We start from the raw sequence: 19,331 nt of genomic DNA, 5'->3' as shown, positions 1-19,331 counted from the left end.
TGAGATCCTTGCAATATATCATGTGGGTGTGTCACTGTTCCCTTTAAGTTGTGCGCGCGCACACAGATCCTAAACCCTGCACACACGGCAAAATACCACGTGCACAAAAATTTGCACAGGTGCACAACAGTTCGCACAGAAGAAATTTTTTTGTGCACGCAGCCTGTCAAAAATTAGAGGGAACATTGGGGTGTGTATACATCTGCATTTTGTATAATACAAGTCATTCTGTTACTGCAAATACATGCACTACAAAATTATAAAAGTTTTTCAAAGGCTATTAAACCCACCCAGCTGCTTTTCAAATGTGAATAACCATCTTCTTTAAATCAGGGGAGGTATCTAAATACATTCCTTATTTTTGAGTGACTTACTAGGTCTGAGTTCAGTGATATGTTAAAATTTGATTTAGTACATGTCCAGACTTGGAGGGGTAAGAAAAATCTTTTGAAAGATCATTTGAAAATAGGCTTTCCACTTCCCTGTTAAAAACAATGCTGAAGGTTCTCACTAATGCTTAAAATAGTATATAGGAAAGTGCTTTTCTTATAGGTATCTCTGATGCCATCAGTTACTTTGGAAAAGGAAGTAGAGGAGTTAGAGGCTTTCAGATGCATGTGTGTGAACGTATTACTAATTTTGAATCTAGAGCAGTTTCTTTATTTAAAAAAAAAACAAAAAAAACCTCCTTGTAGAATTGTTTCAAGAAACCATACATGCCTTTTTTCATTATGTAGTTTCCTGATCTGCTCTTCAGATTAAAACATCTGATTTTTCTTAAATTACAGGGGGAAAGCCAGATGACATCACCGTCCTTCTTTCTATAGTAGCTGAATATACAGACTGATTTGCCTAAAATGTCAATGTCTGTTTTTCATTATCCTGGAGTTTCTAGCTTCATGTGTACTGTTTCCTGCTGGCAGGATCGGTTTCTTTCTTTGCAGCTGATCTCAATGGCCAGTTACTCAAGTCTGTTGCCTCTTATGACACAACTGAGATCCTTTAAAAACCACTATTGTAGTACACTGGTCTTCTTCTGCCAGCAAGAAATGAAGAAACTTAAGGCATGAAGCTTGTCTCTCAAAACTTTAGTAATCATTCACAAGGTGGGGGAACCCAGATCCATATGGTTACTACTTCTAAAATGTGACTAGTTTCAAATGATTGATTGGTTACAATTCAAAACTAGATTTAATAAATCAAATTGATAAACCTCCACAAGAGGGCGTATTACTATTCTGCTAGAATCAGCCATTATCCAACAAAGGAAATGTTACAAAGCATACGTTCATAAACATAGTCTTGTTACAGTGATAGGTGAGGGTTTGTTTATATATAAACTCCAATTTTCAAGGGGTTTATAGCTGCTGTAAACATTTTGCTCTTGGCATACATGGTGTCAGCCTTAGCCTTTTTCTAGTACAAAATTTGGGAAAAAAAACATTAGTTTGCGCTGTATGGATGCACAAGTGTTTTGTGATTTCAGGTGCTTAATCGTGATCTTATAAATGAAAGTTTTTTGCAAATAATTCGTCCATAACGGAGCCTGGTATCTCTGGATATTTTTTTTTGCAGTGGGGAACTTTTTGTTTAAAAAAGGTTTATTACTATTTTAAGTTGTAACTCAAATTCACAAAAGCCAGAATATTCAAAATTGAGGGGTAGCATATCCTTAATCTGTCTGATCAGCGTGTGGTGATATGCCATGTATGCTGCACTATCTAAGAATGATGGGTTGCGTTAAAAACAGATAATCCTCAGCTCTGAACTTCCTTGCTTTTGTTTGCAGAAAACTTTACTGTTAACTAGGCATAGTTTGTGTTAATACCGCCATTCTTGCTTTGTATAAAATAGAATCTGTACCAAATTAATTTGATGGTCATGCTGACTCAAATGTGCACCTCTGCTTATGCTGTGGCAGCAGCAGTAAGTATCCAAATGGAAAATAGTTAACTAATAACTAGCAAAATTTACATTTCAGTAACTGATATTTAGGGTTTTCAGAATGAACCTTCATTGATGTTTACAATTATTTAATAGCCACTTTGCAATATAGCATTTCCTTATGAATTTTAGTAGCTCGCAATTGTTTTCCCAATTTCTGCAAGCTCTCTTTCTGAGGTGCATAAAAGCTGATAGCTATAAAGATCATATATATTTTTGGTCAGTTTTTCATTAACTTTTTTTGCTGGTAGAAAAGTACTTAAAAATAAATTAAAGCCATGTTTTATATAAAAGTCAGGTAACGATGTTTAGATGAGTGCAGTTAAACTTGGTCAGTAAGGAATCTCCTTATCTGAAAGGAGATTTTTACTACCTGGTTCATTGTATTAAAACTGTTAAGTTTGAGAAAATCTCAAATTGTTTAAAGAAATTTTTTTTGGTGGAGTTGTACTGTATATTTGCATAATTGTATGTCAAGCTTTTATTTTATTTAAAATCACTTGTCATGTACCATGTACATGTCATTTTACTATATTTTAATGCATCATGCTTGTAACAGGCATTTCATTTGAGAATGATTAATTTCAAAGCTGTTCAGTAATTTATCTGCTATTCATAAATTGGCCTAATGTTAGATATATTTTAAATCACCTTTAACTACTTGTCAAAATGCCTTAACTACCCTAACTTGGCCAAAATAGTAGTAGTTTGGTGGGGGTATGGGAAGGATTATACGAATGAAGAAAATCTTAGTGTTACTTCTGTATTTTATAAATTTATAAAATATAAAAGTAAGACTAACAGTGAGTGGCAGACAACTTTGCATAAACTCTTTGCAGTCCCTGCAAGCTGTATCTAGATACATTTTGTTGGAAGGAATATATTCCTGCTGCAGAATAGGGCTTAATTTCTAGTGTTTGAGGAATGTCTCACAAATCTGGACGTTCTCTACAATAAATTCTCCAGTATTTACTGTCTCAGTTCCTTGTTAGAGCAGACTTGATAAATTACTATCTTTCCCTATTCTTGAATTTACTCTGATATTATGCCCCTGTGGAGCTGGACTGTTTCCTCACTTTATAATCCTGCTCAGCCCTCCCTGTTCACTATTTTCTATAACTAAAAATTAGGGTATGTATGTGGATCAGATAAGTGAGTGGCAAAGGTGCTTTTTCCCTGCCCTGAACTCAGTTGTCACTGTGCTCTGCCTCTACTGATCCAGGGTCTGGAATCCTAGGTCATAGAAATTCAGCTGTCCTGTTAGTGGCTGAACTGTCTCACCTAATGAGTCTGATTCTAAATCTTGTTTTTGTGTTAATACAGTTTTTAGTCAAACAGTATATATAAAGCCATTTGCATCATAGATCATGATTTTTTTTATAAAGAACAAATTTGGATTTTAATTTACAATTTGTAAATTTATCCCTCACTGGACACACCAAAGACCAGCAAAGTTTATAGCTTTTTCCATCTGTTAAAGCAATACTGTATTATAAAGAGTTAATATTTTTATCACATGCTTGAGAATTTTGTGTTTTCTGTTTTTAAGATGTGCACTCTAAACATATCAGAACCTAATTTCTTCCTATGAATTTAAGCTGTCTGCGCACAATAAATATTTACAGAAAAGGAAATGACAGGACCCATGTACTTAAAGCAACCTTAAAATGATGCATGGAGCAGTAATCCTTCCTAGAAATTAGATTATTGTAATTTTATCATGAGAGACACAGACACAGGAAAGATGTTTCAGGTGTATTCATTTGAGATGGAAACATGAAAGATGAACAAACTTTCACCATCTGGAGAGGGTTTGCCCTGTATCAACAGCTGCTTGGTGGGGAACAGTAATCTGAAAAGATGGAACAGCTTGGTATACCAGTAACCTATCACACCAAGTAATGAAACAGCAGTTGCAGGAGCTGGGTGTCTGCAGGTGAGAGAGGCCTAGGATAATACTCTTTTGGAGGGTTTGAAATGTCCCTGGTTCCTTGTCCCATTAATAGCTATCTTTGGGAGAGCTGCAGCATCCAGTTTCTCTTACGAGTTGCTACCTTTGCATTTATAAAAAAGGAATGGGAAAACTATCTAGAATTTGGGACCAGACTGGATGATGATAAAACTATATGAAGGGGTGTGTGAAGGTGTAGCAAAAATGATAAGTATTTTGTAATTGGAATTCATATCTCTTGATAATAGGTAACTTCTCAGTGGAAAACCAGACTATGAATGTGTAGAAGTTGACTGTGTGTAGTAGTTTCTGACAAAGATAGCTGAGATAATGAAACAAATCTGAGTCTGTATCTAATGAGGATGCTTTTGTGTTAGACTATCATTTTACCTATACTTACCTAAGAGGCAATTATGTGAATTGGATGTCTGAAGTATGCAGGAATAGTTCTGTAAATACATTTAAATGAACTGTAAAGATATTTAATAAATATAGTATTTATACTAACGTGGTTTTAAAGTAACTGACTTCAAACTTATTTTCCATTTATGCAGTAAGAGCCCTATTGTGTGTTGCAGAGGAGCCCAGTCACTGAGTCTCCGCTTTGGAATGTGTGTCTATAGGATGTTTTAGTTTTCACATGTTCCGTTGTTCTAGACTTTATTTTCATTTATTAAATCCTCTTCAATAGTGAGTCACCAAGACAAGCAGTAGCAATCCTGTAGCCAGGAGAAGTAACAACCTTGTGAAGATATAATGCTGGTTTGCATTACATACTGATAGGCAAGTTCAAAGAATGCATTTCTTACATTGCTGAGAGCCTAACCTTTGCAATATTTGCACCTTAAAGAACTACCACCTAATAATCTTTCCAACATAGTTGTGGACAGCCCTCTACCAAGCCACAGAGTGACTAAATTACAAAATTTATGGTAATACACAAGAGGTCCACTCAACTTTGGCAAACAGTCCCAGAGTACCAATCTTATTCCAAAATGTGTACATAAGGACTGTATAATGGCAAACATTCATTACTTTTGGAATTCGGTAAAGATGCATTCTAAGAAACTACACAAACCCCCACCCTCAATCAAAGTACAAGTCAAACTGAGTTCTTCTGATGTATTGAAAAGGCAGTCCTATGCCCGTTCTCATTCAGTGACGCAATCTTGAGCATAGAATGACAATGGTGAAGTCTGACTACTGTTTAGTAGGTTGCTGTGGGTAACAGACTGTTATCAGGATCAAACAACCAAACTCATTCTGATTTCTTTGGTTTTTTGGCATGTGAAGAATTACTAAGTTCTAAAATGAAACTTTTCTACTTCACTGCATCTTGTTCCGTACTTCACAAAATGTGTCCTACAATATACAAGTCAATTAAATTAAAATACTTCTAATTTTAAAAAGATCTGTTGCAAGGCGCTGTGGAAATGCAGATTGCAACTAGTTTTACACCTAAATGCCAGTCTTGCAAAAGTTACTGGCCATTTATTATAGCAATAAATGTGTCTGGCTGTGCTAGAATTAAGGCTGTCAAGCGATGAAAAAAATAATTGCAATTAATCACACTGTTAAATGGTTTTCTATTATTGTTTAAATAGTTTTGGTATTTTCTAATTTTCACATATATTGATTTCAATTACACCATAGAATACAAAGTGTACAGTGCTCACTTTATTTTTGATTACAAATATTTGCACTGTAAAAAAAAAGAAAGAAAATAGTATTTTTCAATTCACCTAATGCGAGTACCATAGTGCAATCTCTTTATCACGAAAGCTGAACTTACAAATCTAGAATTATGTACAAAAAGCGTGCATTTAAAAAGTAAAACAATGTAAAACTTCAGAGCCTACTAGTCCACTCAGTCCTACTTCTTGTTCAACCAGTCGCTCAGACCAAACAAGTTTACGTTTGCAGGAGATAATGCTGCCTGCTTTTTGTTTACAATATCACCTGAAAGTGAGAACAGGCGTTCGCATGGCACTGTTGTAGCTGGCATCACAAGATATTTATGTACTAGATGCACTAGATTCATATGTCCCTTCATGCTTCAACCAATGTTCCAGAGGACATGCGTCTATACTGATAATGGGTTCTGCTTGATAACCATTCAAAGCAGTGCAGACTGACACACGTTCATTTTTATCATCAGAGTCAGATGCCACCAGCAGAAGGTTGATTTTCTTTTTTGGTGGTTCGTGTTCTGTAATTTCTGCATTGGAGTGTTGCGCTCTTAAGATTTCTGAAAGCATGCTCCACACCTCGTCCCCCTCAAATTTTGGAAAGCACTTCAGATACTTAAACCTTGGGTCAAGTGATGAAGCTATCTGTAGAAATCTCACATTGGCGGCATCTTTGTGTTTTGTCAAATCTGCAGTGAAAGTGTTCTTAAAATGAACAACATGTGCTGGGTCATCATCCAAGAGTGTTATAACATGAAATATATGGCAAAATGTGTGTAAAAGTAGGAGACATACAATTCTCTCCCAAGGAGTTCAGTCACAAATTTAATTAATGCATAATTTTTTTAATGGGCATCATCAGCATGTCCTCTGGAACAGTGGCCGAAGCATGAAGGGGCATATGAATGTTTAGCATAACTGGCACACAGATACCTTGCAATGCCAGCAACAAAAGTGCCATGTGAACGCCTGTTCTCGCTTTCAGGTGACGTAAATAAGAAGCAGGCAGCATTATCTCCTGGAAATTTAAACGAACTTATTTGTCTTAGCGACTGGCTGAACAAGAAGTAGGACTGAGTGGACTAGTAGGCTCTAAAGTTTTACATGGTTTTGTTTTTGAGTGCAGTTATGTAACAAATCTACATTTGTGAGTTGCACGTACACAACAAAGATTGCACTATAGTACTTGTATGAGGTGAACTGAAAAATACTATTTCTTTTGTTTGCCATTTTTACAGTGTAAATATTTAATCAAAAATAATGAGTACTATCAACTTTGTATACTGTGTTGTAATTGAAATCAATATTGGAAAATGTAGAAAAACATCCAAAATATTTAAAATTCAATTGGTATTCTACTGTATTGTTTAACTGTATGATTAAAACTGCGATTGTTTTTTTGAGTTGATTAATCGCAGTTAACTCAGGCGATTGACAGCCCTAGCTAGAATACATGGATTTGCTACCCCAATACTTTCAAGGTCACATGTATAGCCTTAATTCTCCTGAAGCAGTGTACTCCGTGGTTCAGGTGACTATAACAAACTATGGAGTCACTAGAACAGTGGTTCTCAAACTGGGTTGAGACCCCAAAATGGGTCATAACCCTGTTTTAATGGGGTTACCAGGGCTAGTTTAGATGGTCTGGGGCCAAAGCCTGAGGGCTTCAGCCCTAGGCAGTGGAGCTCAAGTTACAGGCCCCCTACCTGGGGCTGAAGCTCTTGGGGGTTTGGCTTTTCCCCTTCCAGCCCTGGGGTGGTGGGGCTCTGGCTTTGGGCCCCTGCCAATTGGGGCAATGGGGCTCAGGCAGGCTCAGACTTCAGTCCCTCCTTCAGGGGTCGTGTAGTAATTTTTTGTTGTCAGAAGGGGGTTGCGGTGCAATGAAGTCTGAGAACCCCTGCTCTAAAACACCAGCACTAAAATGGGTTGGGGTGATCGTGTGTATGACAACTTAAGATTCTTAATCCAGCACTACACCAGTACTGAGTAATGAAAATTTCAACTAGTTTCAAGATGATACATCCTTACAACTGGCTGTCACAGAGGGTGAAAACACTCATGCTTAAAGCTTTATGGATGCATATTACATATTTGCTAAACTTCCACATAACCGTTGGAATATAAAATATTTACATGTTTTAACCTGTGACTATAACAGGAAATGATAAAACACTGAAAATCATTGAGTCTTAACCAGTTCCTTTTTATTGCAGAAGAGGGAACCTGTACAACCAAATGAGCTCTGACTGTTCACTTGAGAGCTCGAAACTCTAGCCGCCTTAGGTGTTAGTGATTTTGAGTTTAACGCTAGTAACAGGCTAAAATATAAAATACAAATAACAGCAGTTTCTATTTACTATTTAATCTGAAAATAGTAGAAAGCCCTAGGAAATTTGCATAATGGAAGTGTTGCAACAAGTTCCTCTGTAAAATCGCCTGTAGCTATTCACTAGGTATTAAAGTGTATTTTACATGCATAAAGACAATTTAAACGTCTGTGAAAGGTTGTACAGGCACTATACAACTTGGGAGAGCTGCTCATTGTCAACATCGTCTTCGACATCACTAGCTGTGGCCAAACTATGGAGTGTGTGGCTGATGACATCTTGCTCCTTAAATGAAACTGCTCCAAAGAAAAGTGAATGAAACTGGAAAATGCAATATTTAATAAAGTGAGTTTTTGTACATATAAAATATTCCTGGGATTTTTTTTTACTGCTGATTTAAGTCCTTTAGGCAAGCACATTATTTAAAAACAACAACAAAAAACACCTTAGTAACCCATGTAGACAAACACATTTAGCATCTACAAATATTTCCAGCTGTCATTAGAGGTGTACCAGTGTATAGCAATTTGCCAACTGATTTAATTGCAACCACTAATTCAGTATTTCAAAGCAAATTTGAAAGTCTAGATATGGGAAAACTGTTGAACTTATACATAAAGCTGCCTCAAAGGTTTGAATTTAACAGGGGAAAGATGTGAATATTTAAATCCTAAATATTTAAAATACTACTACATAAATGTAAAAGCAGAGATTATGCTGGTCTGCAGCTATGGTATGCATAGGACACAGTTTTTGAATATACAGCTCTCTAGAGAGAGAGAGAGAGAGACACTTATGTATGGTAGATGGAAATGAAGAAGCCATTGGCAGACATGGTCTTCACAACCCTCTGGAAACAGGTTTAACTATTGCTAAACCTTTTCAGAAGGGTAGAAAGGAATGGGTCAGATGGCAGAAAAAATAATTGACAAGCCACTCCTCCCCCAAGAGGAGGAGAGAAGCTGATGTAAGTAAGCACATCTGTCATTTTTGTGAAAGACCTCTGCTGCTGTCCTTGATTTTACTGCTGCATCTTCACAGACACTACTTTAATTGGTAGTGATAACTCTGGAGCCTTCCACTGCCTTAAAATAGACACTGAAAAGGCTCTGTGGGCAGGTGTTTGCTGGCATGTGTATGTTCCTGTGAGGGTTCTCTGTGCGAAATGGGGGGGGGGAGAAACAGGTCAGAGCATGAGGTGGGGGTAATAGAAAGCATATAGGTGTCTTCCTCTAAGGGGTGGTGGAGGAAGAATTGGGTTCAAATCCTGGTCTGAGTAGGAAGGGAGAAAAATAATAAATCCAAGAGGAAACATGGACTTTTAATTTTATATTTTCTCATATTCATGACTCAGAATACATACCTATTCAACTTGATTAAATAGTCAGACAACAGTAAGATTGCTCAAAAGCACTGAACTGTGACCATGTTGGTCCATGGAAACCAACAAGCACCCACAGGTGGTTGGAGAAAAGCTAAAGAGGGAAGGATTATGGCTCAGGATCAAGCATAGATCTGGAAATGCTGGTTTCTAGTAGCAACTCAACTATAGAGAGGCTCTGAACAAGTCACCTTCCCTCTGCTTCCTCTCGCTGTAAAATGGGGACTGGCTGTTCAGTGGCTGTTCAGCAATAAGTATTACAAGAGAAAAATTTGAAAAGACACTGATTATATGTTTAAGATAACAGAGATTAACAATTGCATTTTTAAACTAGCTTTATATTCCTTTACAGATCAAGCTCTTTTTAGAAGTTGTTTTGGTATGAAATGATGTTTTTTAAGGGATTTATGTTCTAGCCAGTCAGATTTTATTTGTGCTAGTTTCCAGCGTAGCTTTCACTTTACTGTCACCTTAACTAAAGCGTATTCTCAAATCCATAAAGCAATAGGCATCATATAAAGCTCACTATTTCTCAAGGAATCTACAGGTAAGGCCTGGTGGATTACATAGGAATTTACCTGTTACAGGAAGAAAAAATTCTAGTCCTTTATGATGGAAGAACCTCAAAAAGTGAATCAAGCATAAACTGAGGCAGTGAAATCAGCCGTACTCTAAGTAAAACCTGAAATATCCCATTCGTCATAAGCAGGGCTCTGTTGAACCCCACAACTCCATAGCTAGGAAATCTACAATTTTTCGATGATATGGAGGTCAGTGATTTCCTACAAAATGTGCCATTTTGCTGAAACCTAAAGCCTGTTATCTTGTTCTATCTTCTTGCATTACCAGAACTGCCTTAAGCTGCCTCTTGCTCTCTAGTTTTCCTCATAAGAGGAGTTAATTGGCTTATAGTGCTTGCTGTCTATAGGATTGCAAAGGCAGTTGGGGGTGGGGTGGTTGTCTAGTAGCCAGAGCTGGAGTTCAGTTTGCAACTAGGGCATAGGGGCAGCCAGAGAATATAAGCAGCTAAGTAGGGCGATCTGGAGAACAGCACAACAGCGAAGGTGTGAGGAATCAGGCAGATACGTCACTGAAGTAGTTACAAGCTGTCCCTGTTTTTCCCCTCCCCACAACTCCCTGACACACAATGGACAGGAAATAAGATGCTGAAATGGACTCCTAGACCACATAATGGGAACTTGGGAAGTACAGCATAGCAAAAAATCCTCAGTCCTAAAAAATCCCTGTAAAAGTAATTCTGTGGTGGATGAACTTTTTCAAATATGAACTACAGGCAGCTGTAAAGGGAAGGAGAATAGAGGGCACTGTGGGGCAGTAGACTGAATTAACATTGCCACAGAATTTGGGTCCATTGTACTGCAAAGTACATGGGGACCTGTCTATAGGGGAACTGTTTAACTGTAGATTCTACAAATATTGAAAATCCTATTGTTGCACTGAACTTGACTGAAACAGCAATTTATATAGAACTGAACACTGTGGTGTGGTAAATGGGGCTACATGTAGTAACTAAACCAGGGGTGGGCAAACTTTTTGGCCTGAGGGCCACATCGGGGTTCTAAAACTGGATGGAGGGCCAGGTAGGTAAGGCTGTGCCTCCCCAAAAGGCCTGGCTCCTGCCCCGTATCTGCCCCCTCAGAACCCCCCACCCATCCAACCCCTCCCTGCGCCTTTTCCCCTGACTAACCCCTGCTGGGACCCCCCACCCTCCCAGGACCCCACCCCCATCCAATCCTCCTGCTCCTTGTCCCCTAACTGTCCTGACCCTTAGCCACACCCCCACCCCCTGACAGGCCTCCTGGGACTCCCACACCTACCCAACCACCCTCTACTTCCTGTCCCTTGACTGCCAGCCAGGACCCCCTGCCCCTTATCCAACCCCCCTGCCCCCTTACCATGCCTCTCAGAGCACCAGGACTGGCAGCTGCACTGCTCAGCCGGAGCCAGCCATGTCGCTGCACAGTCTAGAGCCCCGGAGCAGGCTGGCGGCTCTCGCAGCCATGTTGCCCGGCAGGAGCTTGCAGAACCCACCGCCCAGAGCACTGGCAGCATAGCAAGGGGAGGCGAGCCTCCCTGGCCGGGAGCTCAACAACCGGGAAGGACGGGGCCCACGGGCTGTAGTTTGCCCACCTCTAAATAATACTAGTTTAAGTACTAGTTAAAAGTATTATTTTGCTGTCTGATCCAAACTCATTTTTCTTTAGCTTACAATGTAGATTTGATTTGGCATTCTTACCTTGTACTGATTAGAATATGAGGGTTCTACTTCCTCCACAATTTTAATGTCACCTGCTGCACTCATGTCCAATACTTCTAGGTTCACGTCTTTTTTTGAGATTATGGGAATAATATCTCCTTTTGACAGAGGTTTACTGCACTCTACAGGTGACTCCGTGTTGCTATGTGCTCTTCCAGTCCAACAAGGCTTTTTTGAAGCTATTGTTTCTGTATTATCATCATTATCTGCAGAATTGTTTGAGACATTTTCAGCATTATGTGCATGGGCCTTCATCAAGGTAGGCCTGAGGGATTAACAGACACATTTGAACCTGACTTTGGATGTCTTACTAGATAAAGAATAAAACCATATAAATAAATAGATATTACAAATGGCTAATGAAAAGCATGATGACTCTAGAACTAGGCTTTCATCTAGTGTGACCTTTCCCCCCAGCTGAGCTTCATGGATCCCAGGCAAAACTGACAATAGTAAGAATGCTGCTGTTTGTTCTGCTGCAAGTTCCTGATGCTGGCTCCTCTTGTAATCCTAAGGAGAGGGTATTGCACCAGTCCACTTCATGAAACTGAAGCATGGGTTTGAGAAGGTAATATAAATCTACAGAAAGCCATTCCCCACAAACTAGAAATAGGGAGAGATCTGAAAAGGCAATGAGAAAGATGACACAGGCAGCGAAACAGTATTTTAAACACATATTGGCTGTCAGAAATTATGGTGACAAAGTGCCACCATAGTATTGGAAAGATAGCTATGTACTCTGGATAGGAGAGGCAGCAAGTAAGAAAGAGCGCCCTCCCCTCATTATTGGTGCACTGTCTTGGGTCTCAAGCTGTCATACCAGCTCTTCATCTTCTGGTCAGGCTCTTTAATCTGAACCTGATCATCCTTTTAATCCAATAAGACATCTCACTTGTGCAAATGCCCTAATATGAGTTACCATAGTGACGAATGCTGTAGCAGAACCAGTACATCTCTTCCCTCCCACCTCAATTCTAACATAATTGGAAATTGCAAAAAAGGACAATGGATGTTCAACCTTTAGGAGCAGAATACCAAAACAATCCTAAATACTGCATTACCTTTTCTGTCTTTGTGAAAGGCATAGAGATTGCTGAGAAGATTCCCTATTTTCAATGTCAGCTAATGTAGCCAAAACAAAGCTGGCTTCTACCATCATGTCCTCAATACTGAAAGCAATTGGTCTAAAAATGTAAAATCAGAGACTGAATTGTATGTGTAAATATATATATATGTGGGTTTTTTCGGGGGGGGGGGGGGAGGAAGGAGGCTAGTTCATATACTTCTACGGATATATACATACAGATAGATATACACACACAAAGATGCTTGGTATAGATCAGTGGTTCCCAAACTTGTTCCGCCGCTTGTGCAGGGAAAGCCCCTGGCGGGCCGGGCCGGTTTGTTTACCTGCCGGGTCCACAGGTTCGGCCAATCGCGGCTCCCAGTGGCCATGGTTCGCTGCTCTAGGCCAATGGGAGCTGCTGGAAGTGGCAGCCAATACGTCCCTTGGCCCGCGCTGCTTCCAGCAACTCCCATTGGCCTGGAGCAGCGAACAGCGGCCACTGGGAGCCGTGATCGGTCAAACCTGCGGATGCGGCAGGTAAACAAACCAGCCCAGCCTGCCAGGGGCTTTCCCTGCACAAGCAGTGGAACAAGTTTGGGAACCACTAGTAGAAAGAGTATTTCTATTCACTACTTATTTAAGAAACATTTGAAACTTCTTTGTTTCGCATTACAGCTTTATATACTGCAGTGAGTAAGTACTATGGAATTTTGTGCTTAAAATAATTTATTACCAAAGGTGCTTCCACACTTGCGGACAACTTCTCAAAGTTCAGATTTAAATAAAAAATTTGTTTCCTTAACTGTTCTCAGAAAAGGAAACTGATGACCTGATATTCAGAGGTGTACTGAGCACCTGAAGTTTCCCTTGAATTCAGTGGGATGTGTGGGTGCTCAGCAATCCAGAAAAATCAGACAAATTATGTTTTGTATAAGGTCTATCATATGAAAGTAAGCTCCTTAAATCTGATAAACTATTCAACTTTTGTATTACTGTGGTTAATTACAAATACAGCTCTTAACAATAAGTGAATGCTATTGGTTATTTTAGGGGGAACCACTTTATTGATATACAGTAGAACCTCAAAGTTATGAACACCAAAATTACGAGCTGACCAGTCAACTACACACCTCATTTGGAACTGGAAGTACGCAAACAGGCAACAGCAGAGACAAAAAAAAAGCAAATACAGTGCAGTACTGGGATAAACATAAACTACTAAAAAAATAAAGGGAAAGTTTAAAAAAAAGATTTGACAAGGTAAGGAAACTGTTTTAGGTGCTTGTTTCATTTAAATTAATATGGTTAAAAGCAGCATTTTTCTTCTGCATAGTAAAGTTTCAAAGCTGTATTAAGTCAATGTTCAGTTGTCAACTTTTGAAAGAACAATATTTTGTTTAGAGTTATGAACATTTCAGAGTTACGAACAACCTCCATTCCCAAGGTGTTCATAAATCTGAGGTTCTACTGTAATGGCTAAATATTACTCATAATTTAGACTGCAAATGAAAATTGAATGCAGCGCTGTTACTAAAATATTACTGTACAGTTAGGTTCCCAAAAATGTACTTTCCAGACACATCAAAATGAATTGAGACAGTAGCGCTAGTAGCCTCTGCAAATGCTAGTAGACCCTACAAATGGAAAAGAAAGGATTATTGAAGTATCTTAAAACACAAATATTAAGCACTGCATTTTCCTTTACATTTATCCCATGGATTAATCTTAATGGATTAGGGATACCAATCTACTGTTACATGTATACATTCTTGCCTTCTGTGCCCTGAGATTTCCCCAGAGATAATATTTTCCACATCTAGTATGAGATGCATTATTATAGCTATAGATTATAACATCTTCAATACATGTATGATAAATTAATCTTTACTCAAACCTCAAGCTTTTACAAAAAAAATTATCCTCACTTCCCTGTTCCCCACCATACTCTCTGAAGGTAAACCTCCAGTGCTAAAAGGAAGCCTGCTTTTATGGCTACCCCTCATCCAGGTAGTAATACCACTGTGCATGTGAGGCACTGTATAACAGCTGCCTCAGTGAGAGTCCTGCAGTGTCATGGTTAAACATTATATATTCTACACAAATATCCTACTATCAAGAACATTTTATTTGTATCTTTACCCTCAGTTCTTTAAGGCAAAACGTTACTTCAGAGTCTACTCCAATTTGAAAGTAGTCAAATTCATCTGGATTAAGATGTATTTTAGTGTGCATTGTCTTTGAAAAATCTGTTCAAAAATTACAAGAAAGGCAAGGATTAAAAACAGAAGGTGAAATTCTAGCCCAGTAAGTCAGTGGGGCCATGATTGCATTCACAGGCCCTGACCAGCAATTGTAAAAGTCTAACAAATAACTTACAAACATGTATACGAGTATTTAATGTAAATATATAGTGACTCTGATACTGATAATTATGAAATATCAGCTGAAATATTTACACCTGTTATCTTCCAAGAGTAACCCCTACTAGCACAATTACAGTGGAAAACAGTGTATTAGAAAAAAGATTCCAATAATTCCATCTAATCACAAAGAACAGTAAATCACTTCTTAAACTAATTTTAAGCTTATCAAACAACTAAAAAGAATTAACAATCAAACAGGAAGTTACTAACTTGACAATGTCATGAGGAAGACTGGAATTCAGAAAATTAAGTCCCATTTAAGAGACTGTAAATCAGATGTCAAAGTTGTTTTAGGTAAAATACTCTTGAAATGCTTTGGTTAATGTAATGGTTTGTCTAACCATTTTTTTTAAACTATTTAAATTCTAGAATTTACCCTGTGACCTAGAAGTTAAGGGCAAATATTTTTGATTATTTAAGTTAGCTTAAGATGACTATTAAATTAAATAAAGCATTTAAAAATATTACTTAGAACAACTTCTAATGTTAATTTCCAATTATTTTTAATGCACCCTACATTTTTTTCATCCTAGGGTTTCACCTTGAAGTCCCTTGTACAAAGTCCCACTGACTTCAACGTTGATAAGGTGTTCATTATATGCCCTGTATTCAGCAGTTTTTATTTAAGAGTTTATTTTAAAATGTAAACATTCATATGGAGGCAATTGCTGTGTGATTTTTTTAAATAGACTTAATCACAGTTGACAGCTATCTGAAGTATAAAAGAAGGCAAAAAAAGTTAGATTTTTCTTTAGATTCGGTTTCCTGATTTTTTAACAAAATAGTCTTTCACTGATATTGTACAATTGATATAAACAAGGGAAAATATTATGCAGTTCATTTGTAAGTATTAAATTTTTCACTTATAATGAACATTACAATTCTCTTAGTTACTGTAAGAAGAATGAAAGATGTTCTCCATTCATGGGTGCTCATCTTTGGAGGGGCGCAGAAAGAAAATATAAAGACATTTTTATTATGTGTGTGTGAGTCTCAGAGAGGTGCAGAATATATTAAAGCAGTATGAATAGTGAACTCCTGTGGAAACCAGTCTCAAGTCTTTTACTCTTCCTGTTGGAATTTTCGTGTCTCAACCTCCATCCATGCACAGTTGTGCATGCAACAATAACCCTGTAGTGTTCTATAAGGTAGAAGAACCACAATTTTGTAATATAATTGCCAACTCACAAAATGTAGGATCTATAATAAGCAAATGAAGGCAGGTCTAGGGAGGCAGTGTCATCCCTTCCTCCTCCATTTCCAACACCAGGCCATTTTTCAGGGTTTATTTTTTCTATAGACATCCAAACCACCACTAAATCATATATTCAAAGGTATAAATATTGCTTTGGTTGCACAGTTTTATATATAGAATGTGGCTTAATATGTTCTATTAAGCAAATGTTTTATAATACCAAAAAAAAAAAAGTACGTCTCCTTTGTCCCTCCCTTCTTTCTCTTCTTACTCTCCTCTTTTAGTTCTGTTTCTTGATGAATCTTTATGCAGCTTTTTCTCAAATTATTCACCCTCTTTAAATATATGCTTGTTTCTAATAATGTCTCCTTCTTGAAGATGTAATCTATTTTCACTTCTCTTTTTCACAATCTGCTCCATTTCTACTATTTGAGCCTCTCTGCCCTCCCTTTCTATAGGCTTCCCTCACACCAATCCATACACCCCCCACTGCTTGCAAAAGCATCTTTTTCCTTAACTGCACCACCATCAAACTGGACCATTTCAGGAAGGATGCAAAAGTGTGGGGTCTTACTCTCCAAATGCAGTGGCAAATGTTTCACAGGAGGCACGGGTTACAAAGTACATTTATAGGTGTCTCCCTCAAAAAGTGTATGAATTGATTACACCATTGTAAAACTGTATTAGTAGCATCGCTTTCTGGGGCCGTGCACGAGAACACTATGCTTTAGAAACAAATTTATATTTTCAAAATACTTCCAAATCAGATGTCAGGAAAACACTCTCTCCATCTTATATTCTCACACATTAGTGCACAACATAACACTACTAGACCAGCTAAAATGTAATACTGCTGTCATACATTAACTTTTAGAAATATGCTCATTGCCGATGATGGCCATTACAATGATGTTGTTTATGTTTAAATATTTATCTCCTTTTTAAATACAAAATTCTCCTCCTCTCCCAGTTTGTTGCTGTTTCTTTACAGCTATTGTAGAATAATGATCTCAGTTCAAGCCCACAGCAAATTGTGTAATTTTAGCTTGATGTACTGCTCTGGTGGCATCTACTATTGATACCAAAAAAAGTCTAACTGATGCACCAGAACAGGTTTCCTCAAAAACTTTTAAGGGTTACAGTCCTATTTTTGATTTTCTATCCTGGCATCTTCTGACCTGAAACCCTCTGCGCACCTTTAACTTCATTTAAGATATCTAAATTATCAGTTTAACTTCCAGCCATGTGATACCTTTTCCCACCATGGTGCAAAGTTATTTTTTTCAACTGTTTTAAAGCTCCGTTATCCTTCAAAAATATTGTGAACTAATTCTTACCAATTTCTTCCTCAGTATAACTCTTGAAACAAACTTTCATTGGTGTAACAGCTACAGTTACTTCCTCTTGACAGGTTGGAAAATGAATCATTATATCAGTCAGCAGCCTAAGAAATTTTGTATAGCATGTTAAGATTAGTTTGGACAACAAATTACTATCTATTCACGTTAGTAACACAAATTAGTGTCACTTTGCCATAAGAATTGGAAACATTTCAAGAGAAAATATAGGTTGTTGTGTATTATCCCCCCTTTTAAACGTGATTTAATTGTATTTTCTTTTCTTTTAGTATATGATGATGATTTTATATATTATACTTCAATAATGTACAATAATTATATTTTTATCTAACCAGTACTGTTAAACAGTTAATATCTAATTATCATGATAATTATGACAATCTTAATGTGATTTTGTTTTCCTTTTAGTATTAATATATCAAGAGCCAAATAACCATTTTAGATACATTTGCCATCATCATTTACATTTATGCATCACAAATTTCAGTGGAATCCAGCAGCAATATTTTTATTATTCTTACTTTGTTCATAAATTTGTAGGTGATGGAAAAGCAAAATTCTTGCATTAAATTTTGTTTACTACAGACAAACAGGTTCAATTGATGGCTGTTTCTCCATATACTGATTGCAAAAAGAAATACACTGATCATTCTTTTCCCAAGGAATCCTGACATATCTCCTCCAGCCTCCAAAAGCTCTGTGTTGTAGTTGTAGCAACTCTCTCTCCAGAAAAGGAAGGCCGGGACACAGCTCTCTCCAAAACCCCTCAACACTGCTTCCTGAGTTGACGTGTTGTGTGTTGGGAATAATCTCATTAAGTAGAACAACAGAATGTAAGTACTTTGGGGGCAATGACCTTCTTTTTACTGAATATCTGTACAGTCTGTATAACAATGGAGCACAGAACCACCTACTGCAATATAAAAACGAAGCGGGCAAAAATCCAAGACCACTCCCATTTCCCCTTTTTTTAAATTGAGAATGATTCCTCCCAAATCATAAGTAAAAAAAAGACCCATGATAGAAGATATTTTATGCAAGGCACAGAATTATTAAGACCCTTAAAAGTATTCCTTATTGTGTAGCCTATCATGACAGTATCCACTTCTTGATATTTTAAAAAAATATGGCCTCATGCTTTACATCCTTTTTACTGTTTCTTTTTTTAAAAAAAAGTCAAGTGTGACAGTTTTTCCAGCTTGGCAAAAACATCTACTTTACATTATGAACTGCTTCAATTTTTAAAAATAGGTTCATGAAAAATGTCATGGATGTTTCCCAATTTGTCAACTCTATTGAATTAATGTTTAATTTTTTAAAAATCTACTCTGCACATACTGGTATTCAGAGTCATGCTATAGGTAACATTATAAATATTTGGCCTTCACATGATGTGTACCCAGTTACTTCCTACTGTGAGCTTTGCACCAAGTCTTCAAAAACACTTATTTCAGTTATAAAAACAATATCATGTAAAGTCTATTTTGTGGTTTTACAGACTTCTATTTCTATAGTATTTGAACAATGAAACTGAGAAAGGGAAAATAGGGAATTTAGACACATTATTAAAATTAATGGAAAGTATGGACCTAAATCCCCTACACTGTTTTTTAAATATTATTAACTTAAATATTTAAAAATATCGGAAGAACTGTAGCTGTTTATGTGAAGCATTCAAAATGGTAGTGATGTGCTTTTATCACAAATGATATTAAGGAGG

The 19,331-nt window shown here is 37.4% G+C and overlaps 2 protein-coding genes across 2 annotated transcripts in view; one reads left to right on the top strand and one right to left on the bottom strand.

Annotated features, from left to right (window-relative positions):
• Positions 1 to 4,367, top strand: part of PPTC7 (protein phosphatase targeting COQ7) — a 28,928-nt gene extending 24,561 nt beyond the window's left edge. The window contains exon 6 of the mRNA XM_084648979.1: positions 789 to 4,367. Coding sequence (XP_084505105.1) covers positions 789 to 847 — 59 coding nt within the window. The 3' untranslated portion in view covers positions 848 to 4,367. The remainder of the gene's footprint in view (positions 1 to 788) is intronic.
• Positions 4,368 to 6,899: 2,532 nt separating this feature from the next.
• Positions 6,900 to 19,331, bottom strand: part of RAD9B (RAD9 checkpoint clamp component B) — a 23,800-nt gene continuing 11,368 nt past the window's right edge. Inside the window, exons 6-11 of the mRNA XM_084649329.1 lie at positions 17,591 to 17,697; positions 14,775 to 14,881; positions 14,205 to 14,269; positions 12,631 to 12,753; positions 11,549 to 11,834; positions 6,900 to 8,231 (exon numbers count right to left, since the gene is read on the bottom strand). Of these exons, the coding sequence (XP_084505455.1) occupies positions 8,100 to 8,231; positions 11,549 to 11,834; positions 12,631 to 12,753; positions 14,205 to 14,269; positions 14,775 to 14,881; positions 17,591 to 17,697 (820 nt within the window). The 3' untranslated portion in view covers positions 6,900 to 8,099. The remainder of the gene's footprint in view (positions 8,232 to 11,548; positions 11,835 to 12,630; positions 12,754 to 14,204; positions 14,270 to 14,774; positions 14,882 to 17,590; positions 17,698 to 19,331) is intronic.

This window comes from Lepidochelys olivacea (assembly GCF_965140295.1).
Source record: "Lepidochelys olivacea isolate rLepOli2 genome assembly, chromosome: 15".
Taxonomy (NCBI): Eukaryota; Metazoa; Chordata; order Testudines; family Cheloniidae; genus Lepidochelys; species Lepidochelys olivacea.
Note: the sequence above shows the minus strand (reverse complement) of the source record. Positions and strands in the feature narration are given on the sequence as shown.